This window comes from Dermacentor andersoni, chromosome 2 (genome assembly GCF_023375885.2).
Source record: "Dermacentor andersoni chromosome 2, qqDerAnde1_hic_scaffold, whole genome shotgun sequence".
Lineage (NCBI taxonomy): Eukaryota > Metazoa > Arthropoda > Arachnida > Ixodida > Ixodidae > Dermacentor > Dermacentor andersoni.
In genome coordinates, this window is record NC_092815.1 from 189,422,698 (window position 1) to 189,445,364 (window position 22,667).

At 47.2% G+C, this 22,667-nt stretch overlaps 1 protein-coding gene across 1 annotated transcript in view; it reads right to left on the minus strand.

Moving 5' to 3' along the window:
• Positions 1–4,447: 4,447 nt before the first annotated feature.
• The window catches only part of LOC126540311 (pancreas transcription factor 1 subunit alpha-like), a 36,285-nt gene continuing 18,065 nt past the window's right edge, over positions 4,448–22,667 (minus strand). The window contains exons 2-3 of the mRNA XM_050187108.2: positions 11,494–12,029; positions 4,448–5,977 (exon numbers count right to left, since the gene is read on the minus strand). Coding sequence (XP_050043065.1) covers positions 5,820–5,977; positions 11,494–11,932 — 597 coding nt within the window. The 5' untranslated portion in view covers positions 11,933–12,029 and the 3' untranslated portion in view covers positions 4,448–5,819. The remainder of the gene's footprint in view (positions 5,978–11,493; positions 12,030–22,667) is intronic.

Genomic DNA, 22,667 nt, shown 5'->3' on the forward strand with positions numbered 1-22,667 from the left:
CGCTTCCGTACAGAGGAAAAAGGAGCAAGTAAAAGGCAAAAAAGAACAGATATTTGTCCAGTGAAGCACAATAAGAACAACAGTTTTATGGACTGTCGTATGGGAGTGGTTTATAAAATTCCCCTTAGCTGTGGCCAGTTCTACGTAGGGCAAACAGGACGGTGTATCAATAAGAGGCTAATAGAACATAAAAGGTCGTTAACCGGTGGATCGCCTTCTAATCTTTCCCTACATTGCCAAGATTGTAACTGCACGCCAGAGTTAGATAAATTCGCGATATTGTACAGGCGTAAGAATGAAGATACGCGTCTTATGGTAGATGAATGGCGTATCTTTAATGGTGGAAGTGCGTGCGAGAGTCAGCCTTCGATTACTTTACATAAGGAAGAGATTAACTGCCTTAACAGTTATTTCTCACGTAGACCGACACATGTACCAGACTGACACGTGGTGATACGATTCCTGATCTTGCGCAGATGAGTTTTCTGTCTTCTTTCTTTTTTCGCCTCAGCGCTCCCTTCATATGATAGTCGGCGTTCGTGTTGTCCACTTCTCTACTCTTGTGTCCTGTCTGCACGCCTCACCTCTTTTTTGCACTATAACAACGCCCTCTGCAAAATTTGTCAGCAGAAAGGTACGCTAGACCACATAATATGGGAGTGTGCTGGCTCCCCAAAGGCCAAGGAAAACATTGACAGTAGAGAAGCCTGGGAGGCCTTGCTCCAGAGCGAGGCTGAAGACGATCAGCGTTGAGCAATACGCCTGGCCGTTGAGGCCATGAAGACTCAGCGTCCTCAACGCGCGGGGACTGCTGCGTCCTCCCCCCCCCCCTCCCCCCTACCTACGTGTAGGTTAAGAGGCGGGCACCCCAGTTCGGTGGAATAATAGTTTCAATCAATCAATTCGCTCCTAAAACAGCCGGTCAGGGACGCGCGTGCCCCATGCTCAGACGAAAGGAAAAAGAAGCGGCAGCTGCAGCGCGTGCGACAGAAAAAAAGGGTCTCATTTTCTCGGAGAATTTCGCCAGGCTCGCAAGCGTCGCGCTTCTCTCCCTCTCGTTGAGCAGGAATGGATAGCGTGCAGCTCGGACCCTGTGACAAGGTGGGCGAGAACACCAAGCCCGCCACTGGAGACGCAGGAAGCGTCGCGAAGAAGCCACCGCCGCCAGAAGCACCGACGAGCAACGGCGGCGGCGATTCGATCCAATGCTGCTCCCCCGACGCGCAGGTCCCGTTCCACGAGAACGTGACCCGAGGTTCGGGCGACGCTTTCTTTGCCGAAGCTCCCTTTAGTCCCATCACGTCTCGCAAGACGCTGCCAGATGTCATCGACGACCAGGAGTTCGTCCCGGACGAACTCAAAGTGCCCTCTGAGGTCGGGAACAGTTTCATAGGGGGTGACTTGGGACGTGGTCGCGGCTACGTGTTCCGGTACAAAGCTAACGCAGCGGATTCTACTGCACCTTCCAACAAGAGCGACCCCAAGAAGAGTGAGTGACTCGGTGGAACTGGTCGAGGTCAACCACGCACCTCGCATTCAGAGGGCGTGAGGGCATGCATGCACTGAGTAGCGAGAAGAGAAGACGGGAAGCCTGTCGAGCGTGCGTCGGCTGACTTTGACCAAGATCTACGCACAAGCTGGTGCAAGGCTTGTCACAAATGCTCGTCCCGAGAAGGCAGCATTCTTTTGGATCACATGGCGTCAGTCGTCGTACACAGCGTGTTTCTTTAGCTTTGAGTTAAAAGTGTTGAGTTTTTCATGCTTTGCTTTATTTTTTCTTAGTTCTTCGTTAAGACCTTGCGCCAGCGCGTCTTTTGACATTAAAGTTTTCGTCCTTCTTTCGGGTGTCATCTCTTGCGTTTTATATGGCCGCCTACCGGGTCGAATGAACAATCCTACGCCTTATGTTTTCCTGAACTGAGCCATTTGTATCGTTTATTTCTCGCGATACAATGCAATGAAAGCGACATTAAATCAAATATGTTAATGCGTTCCACAATGCTTTGCGTTTGGCCACGTGGTAGACATCAAATTTCAAACACCAGCCAGCATCGCAGCCTATGTCGGAGCCCCGAAGTAGCCGTATGACCAAGGGCCAAGGCGTCGATGGGAACGCGCAGCTGAACGGCGGCGTCGGTGACGAGCTGTCACGAACAGCTGTCAATGCAGTCTGAACGTGCGTTGTTTGCAGCACCGTATCGGGAATATAATGCAGCGTATAATCTACTAAACTATTATATAGTGAAGTGTTTAAAAGGCTCTAGTATAGAGAACGAAACGCACTGCATATGAAAAAGCGTTTGTAAAGTCATGGGTAGGTTTCAAGCAGTGGCATAACAGACCCCCAGGAATACGTAAAGGTGTGAAAGCGTGAAAGCTTTATAGAGCTTCGCGGTCACTGATGCAGGAATCGATCGGATTAGTATACGTTTATGAAGGCATCTTCTTTTTTTTTCTTTTTGAGCTGCGTTATGTAAGACATTCACTTTGACATATAACTTATTTCTTGCCCTCTGCTTGATTACATTTTACGTCCTCAACGTATAACGAGTGTTATAGAGATATTCTACGTTAAAAACCTTTTCTCGTTTCCGTCCTTAAGAGTAAGCCTCGGGTCCAACTCCGATGTCGCCTATTCGAGTACATGTAAAATGCTCAAACGGTTTTCGGTGAGAACCACTCGGCCGATTTTAGTGAAAAGTATTGCATTTGAGAGAGAAAGCTCAATTGTATTGACTGCTGGAAGCGGAATTTCGATTTGGGCACTGAAATTTATATTGACATTTTCAGAAACTGGCAAGTTTGAAAAGAAAAGAAGCACGAAGTTTACAAGTTCGAAGCGCTGCATCCATAATAGATATCGCAGTTCTGTAAACTGCGTCCGTTAGAACATCTAAAACTGACAAATTTGATTTATCAATTTACATGTTACGTGAATGTGTTAAATTTTTTCCAGAGGTTTTGCAAAATGCCTACTCACATTTTACTGATCCATTTGAGGGACATATATAATACATCAATTTTGTCCACGTTAGGTGTACTATTAGATATAATTGACAGAATTGTGGTATAATCTTTATTGCGAACTTACATAGTTGTAAACTTCATACTTATTTACGTTTTTTGTATATTTTTAGTAAAACATTGGCGTGCGTCGTCGCACATCGTTTTATAACAGGGACTGTAATAGGGACTGTCCAGAGAGCCCACGATGGGGCGGTTAGGCTCGGCCTACCCGTCCCCACGTGGGAGCGGCCCGCAGCTCTGCCCTAGGGCAAAGCTTCTCAGGACCTTGTAATAAAGTTCTTTGTCTGTCTGTCTGTAAAAATTTCAATTCGGGGGGGGGGGGGGGGGTTGGAGGGAGGGTACGTGCCTAGCAGGTTTAATACCTTCAAATCGCGATTTCCTATCTAAATACAGCGGCACTGAATTTCACTAGCTTTGTAGTACATAAAATAAACATTGAAAGTCTACCGATTCTAAAAAAAAGAGACTTCTGATTGTCCGCACTCAATTTTTTTTACGGAAATTGTTTACAACATTAAAATATCATAAACCTCAAGCGTCAGGCTAAGAACTCTGTCATTCTACATTAGGAACCAATGTCACAACTCTGTCAGCTGCATCTCTTAGGACATCTAAAGATAACAAAATCGCTTAGACAGCGATTTAAGATATATCAATAGTATACGAAAGTAACTTTCTCAGGACCTCCGTTAATAACACATCGATGTCATACAGACTGCATGCAACTAAGGCATCATATAATCAACTTGAGACTGGCTGCTATGCCATTTTGCAGAATTGTGATATCTCAGATTGATACTGGGTTTGTGGCATTACTTTTAAAAGTCAAGCCTGAATGAATATTCTGTTGCTGTGGTCGATAAAGCTTACAGTTGCATTAATGCAAGGATTCTTGTCCTTGATTCTACTATTCTCCTATTATCCAATCCTCTTCACGACGGCCTTTATTGTTAAAATTTTTGCGGAGCATCACTCGGGTCACTCACGAAGCGCGAAAATGAATTGCGTTACGTTATAGATTGTATTCTCGCAGCCTTGTTTGTCTCTTACAACAAGCTAATTTTAGTTCAATCGCGTCAGCAAATAACTTCAGCGGCTGTATTAGTAGGAAACTCGAGCATCTTGCGCACAAAGGAACAGAAAAATTGCAGTTATCTTCATCTGATATTCCTTTTGGATTCCTCTTAAAATGTTGATGGGGGAGTAGCGGGTTCCGTCGCTGGACCCCACTGCTGCACTCCCATAAGGGGGCAATAAAGAAATACTCGCGCATAGGGCTCTCGCTGCAGGCCTATGAACTCCAGATGCTTCAAGCTCCTCAGGAGCCCAATACTAAAACGGCTTTCACAGCTCATTAGATGGTTTTGGGCACCAAGCTGCATCCAACCAATCGCCCATCATGCAGTCAGTCAGTCAGTCGTTCGGTCACTAGATTGGCCAATGAACCAATCGTTTAATCAGTCAATCAATCAATATTTCTGACAGTCGTTTTCTTTCGCACAATAAACACTGTCACAAAAGAAAAAAAGGAAGATACGACACTTTTGCAGTATCTCTTCTGGTAATGTAAAAATAATGGCTGTGAATAGCAATACAATCTAAAGTGGAATGACAATAAACACGCCAATATGACCGAACTTTCCGCATAGACTAACATGGGCTAAAGCAACGCATATAAAAAAATCAGCGACCACCCAACGAAGATTGCACACAATGTGACTGAAGTGACAGCGCACGCAGGAATTTACTGGTACCTTCTTATGCCGAATAAACACAAGTTCTGTGGCCCACCGTCGACTGAAAAGTGTTCACGAATTATTAGAAAAACAAACTTGTTCGAAGCAACATACAGCCGCAAGAACTAACAGCGATTCACAAAAATTTACACCGGTACAAGTGAGCAGACGCTTATACAATGCACTGAGTGTCTTGAGGTAATGACTAGACGTTCTATCAGAGTCCAAAGCTTACATGGTTCGCCCATCGTGCCATACGGCAAACGCACTCGACGGAAACTCAGGTAACAGATACAGGAAAGGAAACAGTATCATTCACCCGTATGTAGCAGGCAGCTACAAGGGAAACCGGCATGGGTTTCCTTTGTAGTTTCGCGCTACATGCGGATAGATGACACTTTTTCCTTTCATGAAACTTCCTCCACTCTGCGGGATTCCACAAACAGATTTGTCCTAACAGATACAGGTTTAGAACAGTATTCTCTCTCATCGTTCGTCATTCGAGGTCAATCTAGCGCATCTTCCACATAAAGAAAGGAATGCAACGCCGTCATTCTGACCACCGTTTGAATTAGAAGACAAAGGCGGCTCTTGCCTAAAAACAAAACGAAAAACAAACAAAAGAAACACGCGAGAGTACGTAACAGCTTTCGAAGTGGATCCCTATATAGGGGCCTTCAAATAAGCGCATCATCGACAATTCTCAGCTTCCTTAACCATTTCCATTGCGCTGATTACGCGCCCACTGATTAGTTGAGACATGTGGCCGGAGAAAATGTCAAAAGAAAAGGTAAACACAGTTGAAGACGCGCACAGAAAATGAGATCGTCGTACGCCACACACTTAAGTAGGCGGCAAGAAAGAGCGCTGCCTGATCTGGCATTGCAAATACTAGATGGCACGAAGCTTACTACATCTCAAAACGCATGCGCGGGTAATTATTATAGGCATTGAACACGATGACGCCATTTTCAGAAGCCCCTCGTGTTGGAGGCTCGCGATCCGTGGCGAAGACTATAGGAATTCAGCAAGATGGGCAGTAAAGCGGCGAGAAGTTCATGGCTCGTTGTCGTTCCTGTTCCTTTGCTGCACTTTCCGGGGGTCTTCAGGCGTCCAGACTTTGGCTACCATCACGTTGCCAGTGGGGCCCTGCTTTTCTGAAGACCACGACAACGAGTGGCCAGCCAGGGGAAGGTAGGAACCGTTCATCAGACCTGAAAAAGAGAATACAAGAAAATACAGTGAGGGGCACGCCTCCCCTATAATGGAAACTTTATGCCAAAATTGTAATCTCGCATTGCGCGTGTTTTAGGGACAGTTTGCATGCACAGGTTCGACTTTTCCTCTTATTCCGCTGTCTTTGATTTTCATACGTTTTAAGAATAATCTGTCATACCAGCCATGCCTTACGCGTTACATTGGTCTGACTATGGCAAACACTATGTGGTCTAGTCGCATGTAACATTGCATCCTGTCACCGCCATCTTCTTGCTTGTGCGATGCAAACGCTACGCGGACAGGAACGCAGTACTGAAGTAGGCATGAAATTCTGGTCTATTAGGTCGACTGCGTGTTCAAAAGTAGCATGTAAAGTTTATGCCGCTGCTATATTTCGAGTATGTATTAGAACTTTCTTGATGTTAGAAAATGTGAAAAGTTAGTAGTAGGGTTTCACTCCAAACCGAAAATAGGTTACCGACACAGTTACGACGAGGATGAGCACTCTCAAGACTGATCATTGTCATCGGACTGTACAATGTCATTAAAGAAGAAAGATTACACCGTCTGACTGTGATGACACATATTTCTCGAAAAAAAGAATAATAATAATCACAATAACCTACAGCAGAGTGGTGAAAACGCCGGAGCGCGAAACAGAAAAGAGTGAGGCGAATCTAGCCTGAGTAAAAAGGAGAGGAAAGCAGAAATGGAGATAGAATCAAGCCAACTTTACTTTATATAAGCGGAGAGAGACACCTAATGCGTCACAGTACTCATTTCTCAATAGACACCGTTGCTCTTATTTAGCATCACTACATGTACTTAGAAGTTTGCACTGTTATTCACATTACCTACTCCAAAGTTCAATGCGGTAGCTTCCGTCAGATTGTTCACAGCGAAATACACGTGCACGCACGCAGACCATATCTAACCGCGATCTAATAACGGCCATCATCAATTCTGTTCCACTTTTTCTTCTTGTTGGGAGTGCCACAAAATTACGAAATACTCTACTGATGTTCAATTTCTGGCACATTTGGGAGCGGTTGTGAAGTTGGAAATTTATTTGGGCCTCTTTAAGGGGAGTACGGTAGCGCGATTCAAAGACGTGACAAAAGAAGACACAAAGGGACACACACAGCGCTGTGTGTGTGTCCCTTTGTGTCTTCTTTTGTCCCGTCTTTGAATCGCGCTACCGTACTCCCCTTGAAGATGCATTACCAACAAGCCCACATTGCAACCCTCGTGAACTTTATTTGGGCGACCTGCGCTCAGGAACGCCACACATGACACACAGGACACACACAGCGTGGCGCTGTGTGTGTCCCTTTGTGTCTTCCTTTGTCCCGTCTTTGAATCGCGCTACCGTACTCCCCTTGAAGATGCATTACCAACAAGCCCACATTGCAACCCTCGTGAACTTTATTTGGGCGACCTGCGCTCAGGAACGCCACACATGACACACAGGACACACACAGCGTAGCGCTGTGTGTGTCCCTTTGTGTCTTCCTTTGTCCCGTCTTTGAATCGCGCTACCGTACTCCCCTTGAAGATGCATTACCAACAAGCCCACATTGCAACCCTCGTGCACTTTATTTGGGCGACCTGCGCTCAGGAACGCCACACATGACATACAGGACACACACAGCGTAGCGCTGTGTGTGTCCCTTTGTGTCTTTCTTTGTCCCGTCTTTGAATCGCGCTACCGTACTCCCCTTGAAGATGCATTACCAACAAGCCCACATTGCAACCCTCGTGAACTTTATTTGGGCGACCTGCGCTCAGGAACGCCACACATGACATACAGGACACACACAGCGTAGCGCTGTGTGTGTCCCTTTGTGTCTTTCTTTGTCCCGTCTTTGAATCGCGCTACCGCACTCCCCTTGAAGATGCATTACCAACAAGCCCACATTGCAACCCTCGTGAACTTTATTTGGGCGACCTGCACTCAGGAACGCCACACATGACACACAGGACACACACAGCGTAGCGCTGTGTGTGTCCCTTTGTGTCTTCCTTTGTCCCGTCTTTGAATCGCGCTACCGTACTCCCCTTGAAGATGCATTACCAACAAGCCCACATTGCAACCCTCGTGAACTTTATTTGGGCGACCTGCGCTCAGGCACGCCACACATGACACACAGGACACACACAGCGTAGCGCTGTGTGTGTCCCTTTGTGTTTTTCTTTGTCCCGTCTTTGAATCGCGCTACCGTACTCCCCTTGAAGATGCATTACCAACAAGCCCACATTGCAACCCTCGTGAACTTTATTTGGGCGACCTGCGCTCAGGAACGCCACACATGACACACAGGACACACACAGCGTAGCGCTGTGTGTGTCCCTTTGTGTCTTCCTTTGTCCCGTCTTTGAATCGCGCTACCGTACTCCCCTTGAAGATGCATTACCAACAAGCCCACATTGCAACCCTCGTGAACTTTATTTGGGCGACCTGCGCTCAGGAACGCCACACATGACACACAGGACACACACAGCGTAGCGCTGTGTGTGTCCCTTTGTGTCTTTCTTTGTCCCGTCTTTGAATCGCGCTACCGTACTCCCCTTGAAGATGCATTACCAACAAGCCCACATTGCAACCCTCGTGAACTTTATTTGGGCGACCTGCGCTCAGGCACGCCACACATGACACACAGGACACACACAGCGTAGCGCTGTGTGTGTCCCTTTGTGTTTTTCTTTGTCCCGTCTTTGAATCGCGCTACCGTACTACCCTTGAAGATGCATTACCAACAAGCCCACATTGCAACCCTCGTGAACTTTATTTGGGCGACCTGCGCTCAGGAACGCCACACATGACACACAGGACACACACAGCGTAGCGCTGTGTGTGTCCCTTTGTGTTTTTCTTTGTCCCGTCTTTGAATCGCGCTACCGTACTCCCCTTGAAGATGCATTACCAACAAGCCCACATTGCAACCCTCGTGAACTTTATTTGGGCGACCTGCGCTCAGGAACGCCACACATGACACACAGGACACACACAGCGTAGCGCTGTGTGTGTCCCTTTGTGTCTTTCTTTGTCCCGTCTTTGAATCGCGCTACCGTACTCCCCTTGAAGATGCATTACCAACAAGCCCACATTGCAACCCTCGTGAACTTTATTTGGGCGACCTGCGCTCAGGAACGCCACACATGGCACACAGGACACACACAGCGCTACGCTGTGTGTGTCCCTTTGTGTCTTCCTTTGTCCCGTCTTTGAATCGCGCTACCATACTCGCCTTGAAGATGCATTACCAACAAGCCCACATTACAACCCTCGTGAACTTTATTTGGGCGACCTGCGCTCAGGAACGCCACACATTGAAAAGGATAGCGTCATATTTTCATTGTGCGGTTTGTGCAAGATACCATATTTGCATATGATATAGTTAGTATATACCGGATATGATCTGCAGTAGTACACGACGGCAAGACACAAGGAGGTGGCGAGAAGAGCTACTGTTCCGTGGCCTTTGTTTCCTTCGTGCGTCTCGTGCCCTCGCGCGTCTGTGCTATAGTGCTAGCGTTAGCGTTCGCACTATACGGAGTGATCATTTTGAAGGTTTATGGTATTTTCAAATATCGCCTGTTGCAGAGGACATAATTGTAATTCTCGAGCTGGATGGTTCAGAGAGGCGGGTATTATTTGCAGAATGAAATCGAAACACATATTCAAATAATTAGCAGAACTTGAGTAACTAACTCCTTAATTAACTTTACAGCACATGTATAAATTTACGAATTTTAGGCAGAGAATTCAACTTGGGAAGAATTTCCAGGATGACACCAGTTACTAGATATGCGCCATCAATCTCGCCGTCAAAATGCACTGTCGGTCCACTTACTTTTCTAACAAAACGCTCTTTTGTGCACTGAAACACAAAAGTAAGTGGAACGCCCATGTATTTCGTCTCACACTTCGGGAAATAACGTCTGGAAACTGCTGTCATTCTAGAAATTCATTTCAAGAAAAGCGTCTTGCAAACTCACCGGCTACAATATGTGCCGTAAATTAATTCAGCATTTAATTAATCAACTTTTGTCAGTTAGTTGAATATGTGTTTAGATTTCTCATGCTAGTAATGCCCGCCTCTTCCAATACGCCATCTCAACGGCCAGAATTATGCTATGCGCCACAGGCGATGATCAACGTCTACACTATGCGCTACAGCGGGAGCTGGTGCTGTCCCAAAAATTTGGCTTGTAACCACTAACTAAAGGCTCTAACTTATTAACCAGAAATGCAGGTGACAAATACATCAATAGCAATTCTAGAAAGTAAGATCTCAAAAGAAGTAGCATAAGCGTTGCTCACTTGGTAAACCGGCTGTTTGTACCAAAATTGTAAGTAATATTAAAAATACCTGTTTTAAAATAAAAGGACGTTTCCTTCAGAAACATACCATCAGTGGTGGTGAGCATGGGATGGCAGGTTATACGTGGTAAATAGTCGCTAATTAACAAAAATCCAATAACTCACTTTTTATCTTTTAGTTTCAGTTCATCGTAATTGGGAAATTGACGCGAGCTTTTCGTACAAGCCGTATCAACCTTTAGATAATTAAAAATGCCATAACCCGCGGAACTGTGGCACGAGAAATTTCTGCCTTCAGAGCGCGCAAAAAAAAAAAAGGATACTGGGAGGCTGCAGCGAGCGCAACGCCGCGCCCCTCGAGGCAACGTTCTGCTTACGTCACCCAGCAGAGGGCAGTCAGCGCGCTCCGACAGTGAGGAACAGGGAGCAGCAGCGCGCAGGCTGCCCCCTGTGCTTGTATCTTGTATCTTGCTCTTGTGTGTGTCGTCGTCTACGTGCATTCTACCTCTGAATATGCTAAACCAACAGGCCAAGTTTTCCATCCTAATCCTTGAAAGTCTGGAACTGGAAAAGTCTGACTCTGAAGTTTGTCGGCTTGCTGTGGGGGTCCGAATCTCTGTTAGGTGGAATTATTGCGAGTTTGCCTTAGGGCCTTTCTCCGCATTTATGGAAATAAAGTTGTAAAAAGTTTTATTTCGCGTGCTCTGACAGCCAAATTTCGTCGTGCTACAGTTCCGCGGGTAACCGCATGTTACCAGATCCAAAAGTTGGTAAAGCTTGTACGGAGAAACCGCTCAAATTTTCCGATTACGATGAGTCTGCTGAGACTAGAGGTTTAAAAGACAATTAATCTATTTTCGTTTAATATAGCCACTAATTACCACCTATCACACATCATCGCATGGTCACCACCACTGACGGTATGTTCCTGAGGTAAGCGCCATTTTATTTCAATATCGCTATTTTTAAATATTTCTTAAAGTCTTCGTAGGTAGACGGGGTATGCGTCTTTTCAACAGAAAGTTTTAGATTAGGGGGACTCAAGGCATTCGCGCGCCCTCACGATTGGGGCCCCAAACACTTGCGTCCCCCTAATCTAAATATCTCTAACAACTAGTGCTGCGCATTGCGTGCTCGTTGGTCTGGTCCTTTCAACCTCCTCGGCCAGTTACAGTGCGCGGCACTCGCCTTTGTTGCACTGCACGATGACCTTCTTGGCCTGCTGCTCTTGTATCTGCTGCTGTAGCGTGTCCGCGGGGTGTCGGCCCGAGTCGACGAGCTCGGTGAGGAAGCCGATGTAGCCGATGGCGAGCCGCAGCGTGTCGACCTTGGAGAGGCGCTTCTCGTACGGCAGCGTCGGAATGTGCGCCCGGAGCCCGTCGAACGCGTCGTTGATCGACTGCATGCGACGGCGCTCGCGCATATTGGCCGCCTGCCGCTGATGGGCGGCCTGCTGGGCGCCACCAGAGCAGCGGGGCTGCGAGCTGCCTCCGCCGCCACGCTTGCGGGACCTCCGGGGCCGGCAGCACTCGTCGTTCTCCTGGTCCGGCGAGCTCTGCAGCAGCCGGGCGCCGCCAAGGCTCTCCAGGTGCTGCAGGAATCCCCGGCTCAGATCGAACTGGTCCATGTCTCGGCTCTCGCTCGGCTTCTTTCGTGTGCCCTTGGCGCTTGTGCTTGCTTCGGTTCTATCGATGACAGGCTGACTACGTGCTCTCGTTCCTGACCTGGATGGCAAAAGGGGTACCCGTCATTCACAAACTGAACAACGGGGTGGTTCATAATAAGGTGGAGATCCTAAGTGCGCAACAGCGGTAGAGGAAAGGACGTCTCAGGCTCAGCCTACTTTTTGGCTAAAATAGATGCCATGTCAGAGCCCTGGGAAGACCCGTCCTTTAGTGAAAACGTTGGCTCCTGCGACATTCATTGTTCTGCCCTTTCTAATCATTGTCATTCACGGTGGTCCATGACAGGTTGTGACGTGCAGCAGGAACACGAAACGTAATGATGTAGTGTAGACTCCAAGAGCGATGACGGTAAACAACTCTTACTCTTGGAAATCTATAGTCTAGCGATGTGATCTATAGCGTGCGTAAGTGCATATATATCAAGTTGCTAGGATGCGGAGCCCCTGCTCGACACATGAGCCAGAATACTCGGCCTGCATTCTATCATGACAAGATTATTTACTCGCTGTTATTTTCACTGAGGCTGACATTCCCACAAATATGTTCATTGCTCATTTTCACGCCCCAGCTAGAAACTTTCATGGCTAGCATCTGTGCATAGCCTGCAGTGCCCGAAACATTTGGTAAAAGAAATCGACAATTAGCTTCACCTAACCAGACCGGTTAATTGCTTACAAAGGACACAATAAATGTATTCCATGATTCATCACTTTTGTTCTCTTTGGACAAATTCCAGGAGAAAAGTTACGTGTCAAGAGTGGCCTGCGCGAGTGCAGTATTTGACCCCATGTATTTCTATTGCAAAATTAGAGGCAACAACCAGTCATGGCATCATTACGGAATTATCAACGAATAATTTGCAATGTTTCAGTAGCTCAACTGTGTCGTCTCAAGTAAAGCTTGATGACTGTCAGCTGCTCAACACGAGAAGATCACAAGCGTCGTCTTTCGACGTCAGTATATGCATTTCCAGAAATGTCGCCCACCCGAGTTTTCTGCTTTGCTTAGGACAAACGAGCACCGCAAACATTTGGACCTGCGTCCCGGCGTGCGAACACGCGCATATGTGTTTGTGCGCGTGTGCGTGCGTGTGTTTCCAAACTCCGAAGAAACTGCAAACTAACCTAAGTAGGTTATGCAAAATTTCAAAAGGTCACTTTGGCCCGAAAGGCAAAGATTCGATTGCGATATGAAATTATTACACAGCTACACGAAGTAAGGATAGTGATATTATCCGTCGTATAAACTTCGAAACATTCGCTTACTAACTAAATTAACGCGCGCACTGTCAAATATGAAGACATCGTACTCGATGAACGCGGACACTGACTGTCAAAACGCTGGCGTGAGGAAGCTCGGCAGCAGGAGCGAGCGAATTGACCATCGTGCTGCCGCTCGTTTCAACGCGAAGCGGCGAGAATACAGCGCACACGAAGGCGTCAGCCCTCCTCGCGCCTAGCCTGCACTCATCAAAGATCGCTTTCAATATGGGGGCCGCGGGGCGGCGCTCAGTCGCGCCATACGCATTCACTGTGGGCGCGGCGCTCTTCCTCCCCGCCTTCCCCCTTGCGTGCGAGAGAGCGAGCCACCATCCCCGGTTTACCGTCGCACGCTTTAAATCGCACCAACAGAATATGGTGCGCGGCCACGCTGTTATCGCACTCGAACTTTATACTGAACATCACGGCGACATCGACGACGACGGCGGAAATGCGCCTAGAGTGTCCATGTAATTGCTATCGCCATAAAAAAAGATGCCAAGACGGGAGACAGCCTTGAAGGGAGGCTTATCATTTGGTCGGATCGCACGTTGACATAGCTCGGTTAATGGCTTCAGATTAAGAGCACATTGCGTCGGAATTCTTGGTAAAGCAGTGGCGGGAAACATTACTCCCTACAGCCAGCATAACAAAGTCGTCATTTTCACAGCCAAATTTTCTTTGCGCGTATACCACGCCGATCATCTCCGCGTTCTTCCTCTGCGTTCAGACGTTTCGTTTTGCACCTCTCGCGCATTCACACGAAAAACCGTCGCCATTTTTGCCATACAGTAACTATCAAGTACAGTACAGCTCACGCCATGGCCAGGAGCAGCGCACACAAGAGTCATACACAATATATAAATGAAGTGATAAAATGAGTGTTAGTGGTAGATGTTCTCTGAAATGTTCCGTCAGATATAGTTTCCATAAGCATACACTCCAAACACATTTAAGCCTCTATGGAAGCACATTTTGACATTGTAAAAATAACATGCGCTTTTCACTTCAAATATTACTAACTGCTGTGCGGTTTTTGTTAGAGTATTCCTGCAACGCTAGCTTTCCGAAAAAATATCTCACTAATTCTCTTCAATTCACGGATTTTTAAGCAATTATGCGACTACCATCTCTAGAGTGGTTGTACGTATATTTACAACCTTGCTAAATGTTGTAGTCATGTGAAATTAGCTTTTATTGCTTTAAAGCAGGGTAACATCGACGCTCACAGATCAACAATTTGTAAAACAAAGTCACAGTATCTGGCGCAGAGCTTCTCACTTTACTGGATAGCGCAATCTCGCTCATTTAGTTGAGCTATCTGCCGTTGAGGTAGCGTTTTATCGTGACATTTATTACATGCTGGGTTGTCGTGAACCACTGTTAAAGCTTATAACTCTCGTTTGCTTTGCTATGGTATAATAATAAAATTCATGTAGCAGTGGTGTACGAGAATTTGGAAGCTAAAGACGCCTAGGGAGCCTTTACGCTGGCGATAAGGAACTTAGATGAAGGCTCCTTAAAGAAATCTTCTTACTAGCGCCACCTGTGGTGCTTACCTTGTAAACTCCTTCAGATAACCGGTACTTAAAAGAGAATTTTCATGCAGAATCTACAGCTTATAAAGAACAAATTGTAACATCGAAGAGTACGAATGAAAAAAGAAACCTACAAACGTACGTGATACGAGCGTGAACGATGAACACATTTTTCACTTTGTCACTTATGAAGACACGGCACTTAAGTATAAGGCCACACTGAAGATTGAAACGCACTTAGTAGAATCGCTCTGAAAGGTGCGCTGGCTCGCATAGGCCATACGAGATACGGGTAATTAATTCCATTCGTTTAGTACGGAAGAGTTCGTAAACTAACCTGTGCGTCGGACACAGTCAAGCACTTCGTTGTAGAGCAACGAAGAAAACGTTCTTCACTGTCCCCTACCAGATGATCAAGCCAACAGGGTGTTTCAGCGAACCTTTTAATTTTTTTTTCAAGGTTACCTCCTATGTATACGGCATTATATTGCATAGAACGCACCCGACCCAAATCTGATACCTTTGCCTGTCCTGCTGGGCACCGGACGCCCTTTGTCACTTGTGACGGCGTGTTCTAACCTTGCTGAACCCCAAAACCGGGAAGCCCAATCAGGAACCGAAAACAAAAGAACAGAAGAAGACCTCCAAGAGTTGTGGTAGGCCACGCTCGCGGCCCCGGACTTAGAGGACCAGCGAAAGCTGATGGACCAGGCCAGGTAAGCAGCAAAGGCCAATGGCTACCTGGACTGAGGAGGCCTCCCACTTTGGGTGGACAAAGAACTCTTTCTCACTGATTCGCATTATTAAACGTTTGTTCTCTGTCAAAGTTACCTGTGGCAGATTGCACAATTCCGGTTCATGAGGTGGTGTACTCGGATAGGCGGACATTACTGGCACAAAATATTGAAATGCATAATCGACTAAATAACAAAAATTCACTAATTATGTTTTAACTAATTACCTTATAGCACACGTGGCAATTTACTAATTCTGGCGGGTGAGACTATGAGCCAAATCAACTTGAAAAGTTATTGTGTATGTAACACCACTGACCAGAATTTGTGGTAAAAATGCACTGTCGTTCCACATATTTGCTTAACAAAATGCCGTTTTATGCATCGAAGCACAAAACTATCTAGAACGCCAACGCATTCCTTTGCAAAGTTCGGGAATTATCTTGAAACTGGTGTCATCCTTAGAATTCGTTTCAAGTGGATCCGCCTTGCCGATTCCCCGGCTAGAATTTCTATATTGCAATATGTGGCATAACATAATAAGTTAAAGACCTAATTAAGATTATTTTGTGGATTACTCCTTTATATATTTCAGTTTTTGTGCAAGTAGTTTCCCTCTCTTCGACTAGACCAGCTCATGGAATAGAATAGTGTTATCTTCCACAGGAAATTGTCAACATTTTTCGAAAACATTCGCTGAACCATCCAGTATAACTCCACAATTGGGTGTTAATATGTTAGTGAAAATAATACAGTGCTTGTTGCAGCTTACCGCTGCTTAAAGTGAAGGAACGGCGCCGCCGCAAAGTGAGCACTGCATGTGCGAGTGAGCCTGTTCGCCTTCTCTGCATCTATGCGCACACTGAATATGCGACCGACAAGCGTCCACAGCGTAAAGCTCTCCACTCTGCAAAAGTTAATAAGCATGCAACAATAAATTCATATTGAACATGCCATGGTGTTCCACGTAACTGACAAGTCAGGGAAGCGTGAATAATGCACAGCACATCATGTTGCTGGTCTTTCTAGTTGGTAGCGTTGGTAGCGCCTGCTGCCTGCGTCGCCACTGAGAATCACTTAGCTCGCGAGCTAAACGACCTCTTATAAGGCTCTTTTTCATTGCCTTGTAGAACGCTGAAGGCTTGCAAAGAAAGAGAGAGAGAGACAAACGAAAGACATGGAAGTCAACCAGAAAAAATCCGCTTTGCTACCCTGCCAGGGAAAATTTACATTGACACGTGTACAGATAGCAAGGGAGAAAGGCGAGCATAGGAAAGGGGATTGGCGTTTAAGATAGAAATGACACGCGTCACTATCACAGCCTATCTCTCAGGCCGATACACCGCAAGAAGCAGACTAGCGCTCAGGGGCCGAATCTTATAACGGTTCGGAATACGAACCGTTCGCTTCGCCGCTTACGTCACTAAGTGTGCCACTCCCAAGCCGGTGGGGGAAGAAAGGGAGGACGCGACCAATAGATGAGAGGGTGCCACCTCTGAAGTGTACGTCATCATATGACGAGCTAATCGAGGAATTGCAGAATGTTTCTGCTTGCTAAATAAATGTGAAATATATATTACATATTATACGCCAAGTTCTGAAGTATAAACGTGTGGTGCCGGGCGTTTACGCAATGCAGAAGTAATTTATTAATATCATTCTTTTTCATTCCCAGCCGACAGGCGGTATCGCAAGCGTAAATGAGTTGGCAGAGCGCAGTGCTATGTCGTCTGCTACCCGGAGCTCGCACGATGCACGCATCAGGAACGCACTGCCACCACTTCTTAAGTAGCGAGCGCGACAAAACCGTGAACTGGTTCCTAGGGCCACCTTTACTAGCCGACTATATCAAATTTCCTTCTTTTTTCGCCCTTCGTCACCGGCTCGGACATGACTTGCTCGCCGCCGCGCTGCCGCTATCCCTGCAATCTGCCCCACGGTGCGTCGCGTGATAGAAGCAACGGAACTTGAAATGAAACATCACGATAGATGGGCCCTGCATTGCCTGCGCGAAGTAAAATTGAAGAGCATGGTGCTGACGGTGCGCGCTGTACCGTGAAATTGAGGAACAAAGTGCGGCACTCCCGAACTAGAGAAAAAAGGGCAGCCAAATAAGAGATCTCCACAATATTTTCCCGTCCTGACCGTATAGTTTTATCAGCCGAACGAAGGAAGCGCTGAACCAGCCTAGGTTGAACCCTTCTGATTGCTGAATGGCGATCTGCGAGCTATTCACGCTGGCGATAGCACTGGGAATTCAATCTCATCATGCAAATGGCTCCTTGGCATTGGCTTTGAAGCGGAGGTCACGGGAATGCTGACCCAGCCCTTCTACCGGCTAACACAGTAATTGGGAGAGCAACTTTGTGGACAGTGTCGGCAGCAGAGATGTAGGCCGTTCGGATGAATGCTTCGCGAACGACCGACCTCTGAGAGCTGCAGGCCGGTGGCGATGAACCGTAGCGCGCAATATTCCTTCCTCTGCGTGGAATGACCGCTGGTACGCTTGCACCGGAGTCCCCTCCATTTGATAGCGTAGCCTGCAAAAGGTCTACTTAGAAAGCCGGTAAGAGCCTAGCAACTAATTATCCGTCACTTCTTCGAACGCGTATCCCACTTCCAGCCGTGGTCGACACCGAAAGAGCAACGCCAAGCAGTCGACGAAGGCAAGTAATAGCCTCCGAAGCAACCAACGCACGCGAGCGCGACGCCCGTATGTTTCCGGGCTCGCGCGACCGGCGCGCGGCTAGGGTCGCAAGCCAACAGCCAAGCCACAGCAACGGAACCCAAAGCGGACTACCCCTTCGCCGGTTCCTACGACCGGTTCGCTTTGAAGATGATTGACAGATGCGTGACGTATTCATAAATTGCGATACCTCCCCGCTGCCTCTGAAGACCTGTGACGTAATCAAAATTTTGGCCAATCAGGTGAGGCCAAACGAACGGTTCCCCAACCGAACCGTTATAAGATTCGGCCCCTGGCTGCATCTGCCCGCGCGTCAATTGCAGCTGTAGCTAGAAAAGGGAACCTATTATGGAGCTTTGATACAGCTTTGTGACACGTTAAAACAAGTTAGCTTTGTGACGAGTAAACAGATATGGTGCTGCTCATGCCAACTGCAATGCACGTAGCAATTTCTAAGCCGAACGGCTTCCTGTAGAGATGTTGGTTTGGAAGAGCCTCATAAAGTATCGTGTGTACAGGAGCGAAAACAATCTGATTCTAATGCAATACAGGCTCTAGACAATGAAATTATCATTACTAACGGTGTAGCATATAATATTGCATAAAGCGGTAAAAAAATATTGTTTTAGTGCAATACAGGTTCTAGACAGGCATTATCAACTAACTGTCCATAATTTTACATATCAGCGGCGCAGCAAATTGTCCTCGACGCACGCCATCAATTCATCTTGCAGTGTTGTCCAGATAAGAATGCCAATTCTTTTCAACAAGTGGTCCCTAGTACGTTGTGTCTTGCCGCGCATTTCGACAACGGAGCGCTGATGCCATAATGCACACATGGCGGCTGCAAGGACGAACCTTTCAAACAAGTAGGGTTTACTACTGCAGGTTACCTCTTTCTTTTTGAAATACCTTTAGACGTCAGCTTGTCTGGGATGACTAGGCTTAAAGGGAAACTGAAAGCTTTTCCAGAAAAAATGAGTGAAGAGCAGTACGTCGTGGTTTTCAACCCTCTGAATTCGAATATCGCATTGAAATTGAGCGAAAGAAAGCGCAAACATATTTTATTTCGACGAAAAGTGCAGCAGCGGACACGCCTAGCTCGCGCGCCTCGTTTCCGCCTGTGATTGGTCGGGACCCTCGTGACGTCAACAATGGTGTCCGTCCGTACCGACTGCTGGCGCTACACATAAAGCGCGGTGCAAGGTAGTTTGGTGCTGTTTTGCTGAGACGGCCATGGAAAATTTCGAGAGCTTGCGTTTCTCTGAGGAGTTCGGCGTTAAGTCCAAACTCCACGAGAGCGATATTGCGCGCGACGGTGACGGGCGACGGCTTCGAGCGACAAAACGGGCCGTCGCTTGAACAGATCGCTCGGAGTTCGGCGTTAAGTCCAAACTCCACGAGAGCGATATTGCGCGCGACGGTGACGGGCGACGGCTTCGAGCGACAAAACGGGCCGTCGCTTGAACAGATCGCTCGGTGTTGTCGCTCGATCGCTCGTTTCTATAAATCTAGAACTCGTCGCTCGTCGCCCGGAAGTGCTATGAGCGACTAGCGAATAGTGCGAAGCCAGAACTGGATGTACATAACTCAAACACTACTGTTTGTCGCACGGAACGAGCAAACTATTGAATTTTACACGTGCAAGAATAAGAACCTAGTGCAAGACCTTCAGAAATATTTTATGCTCCTTTTCAGTAAAATACATCAACTTAAATTGATAAAGCATGCGTCACGCTAGTTTCGGCGCGTATATTGCTGCCCTCATACCGGGAAGTCGTCGCTCAAAGCCGTCGCTCGCGTGGAGCTCGGCTTGCAGGCGACGAGTGAACGCGACAGCCTTCGCCTCACTTGTCGCGCTGTCGCTGTCGCGTGCAAGATCACTTGTAAGGGGTTTATACTTTACTCCCTACATGTACGAGCCGATTGCGAAAAGCCGGCCTCTCCAAGAAGCATAAAATGCTGGTGCAAGCACTGCTTTCCACGCGAACGAAGGCGAAGTGTTAGCATCTCCTTGTGTTGGAAATGTTCTTTGGCGAGTATGTTTTTTGCTAAGCTGCATTCAGCGTTCCAGTGAGTACGTTTCCGGGCAAACAACTGTAGTGTTATGTTCCTGCATGCCTCCTCGTAGAACGTAAGCGGTGATGCGATCTTCGGCATTTGTGCGCTGCCCCAAAGCTGTCGGCAATCTACACAGACGGTTTAAACGCGGGAAAAGGTTACCGGCTGTTGTAGCACGTGTAGTATAGAACCTTCATCAGCGCGCCATCCGCACGCTACTCGTAACCGGCGAATTCCGTCAGCTACGTGAGATGGTCGGTTTCTCTATGTGTGCGAGAGAAGGGGGAGCGCAGCGTCCTGGCGTGAGAAGGCTTTCCAACACATGCAAACTTTACGCTTGCACTGCGTTATGGTAGCTGCATGCAGGCTGTTTCACAACGCAAGTGCGAATAGAAAATTCGCGGCGCTTGGCGATGAAACCTGCGTCAAGGGTGGGCGATAAACATGCACCTTCCGTTCAGCGTGCTAATAGAAAGGAGAAACCAAAGCACACATTATTGATAAACTCCGGTAGTAATCGTCACGGAAGTGGTTAGAGCACAACACTGTTATTCTTGAGCGCTTGAAGTTGTTTCGCTTCACAGCAGCCTCGCACTTAGCTGAAAGCTTCTTGTCTTGCAGGAACTAATGGAACATCGGAACATCATCGCGGCCGCTGGTGTTCGTGCAAGCATAGGCTGCACAGAACGCCGGCATGATCGGCCTACAAGTTCAATTGATGCTGCGCACGTCAACTATCACTCCTATATACACACAAACAAAGGAATGTAGGGTCGAGTGAAGCAGATTAGGACGGCACGCACGCAGAAATAAGCCCGGTCAGGCACGGTCGCGGAGACTGCGAAGGAACGGAACACCAGTGCTGACGTCACTACGCCGCGGTTTACTGTCTCCGCTCGCATCGTCAGCGTCAGCAGCAGCGCGCGGCGCTCGACGGGGGGCGGAGCTATAGAGCAATTTTAACCGACGATTGCGTCGCTCCTAAGTGAAAAATCCCCCCCCCCCCCCAATTTTACCTGCATGGTTTATAAGGTTCCCACATCCGTATATGAGCGTCTTATTGAATTCAACAGACTCTTCAGCTTCCCTGCCTGACCTGCCTGACGTGGACCTTGTCATCCGTACATTTATCAAAACATAGGCGGCATTACAGATGGACGAATCATGACGTATTAATCCTTACTTCAAGGTATATAAATATATTTGATGACTTGCAAAATAGCGCGCGCTCTTCCGTGCAGCTGCCGAACTACAATATCTGGTTGGAAAACAAGGCATACCTCGGCTATTGATTTAGGTGATAACTGACCGCTTCTCGGCAAGCTGTGTTGGCGTCCGTACTCAGATCAAGTACTTTTGCTCTGTTTATGTCAATACTAGGCTTATTACAAAATAAAAGCTGGGTGTTTCCGAAAAAGGTGTTATTTCCTGTCGAGTACTGATAACGCAACCTCCAATGAATTTTGTTAAGACGTTCAGGCTTCGCCCTAAGGCCAGTAACACCAAGACACATGTCGACCCTGTGTCTCCGTTGCAAAAAAAAAAAAAAAAATTCGGTGGATGCTTAAGCTTTGCATTTAAGAGTGTAACACCACAGCATTCAGAGATGCCTCACTGCTTCTAACGCTTCCCGGCAACTCCAACTTACGTAACCTTAATGTTTATCGGGAAACGTTGGCGGCGAATGCTATGCACTAAGGCGAGCTATCTGGTAGAAGCGCAGCCTCACGTGTGGGACGATCACAGAGGCTGTGAACAGCCGCGCCGAATAAAAAATACATCATTTTCAGGTTTCCGTTATTGTTTCGCACTTTTAATATTTCAGTCTGAGAAGATTTAACATAAAAGGTACGCGCTGTCATCCTCAAATTTGCGAGGAATAACTTTGCCATGAATGTGAGCAACACGAGAACAAGGTGAGAGCAGGAGCCAACGTTTCGACAAGTGAACTTGTTTTTTTCAAGGCCTTGAAAAATGCAGGTCCAGCTGTCGAAACGTTATCTTCTGCACTCACCTTGTTCTGTGGTTGCGCATCGTCTTGAAATTCCATCTCCCGCATTCCGTGTCTTTTGTCAAGAATGTAAGACAAGGTATGAGCAATTTTCGCTTTCGAATGGTGTGGCAATACAGCCCGCATATACCACCTGCAATATCGCAAAGCGTGCCGTGCACATATACACGTCAAAATATAGGAAAATTCTTGCGCACGGGAACGCCGACACCGGATTTTGTGTGACACAAGCATCTTAACGCTACCACCTCAAAATTAGCTGTCTTAAGCACCTTCGCAGCGTATCTTATGCCTATGAAACAGAAAATCCGGGCCAGTGTCCGGCGTTAACATCAGACTGCAAGAAAACCCACGTGAACAAGCGATGACGTCAAGTTACCAGCGCTGT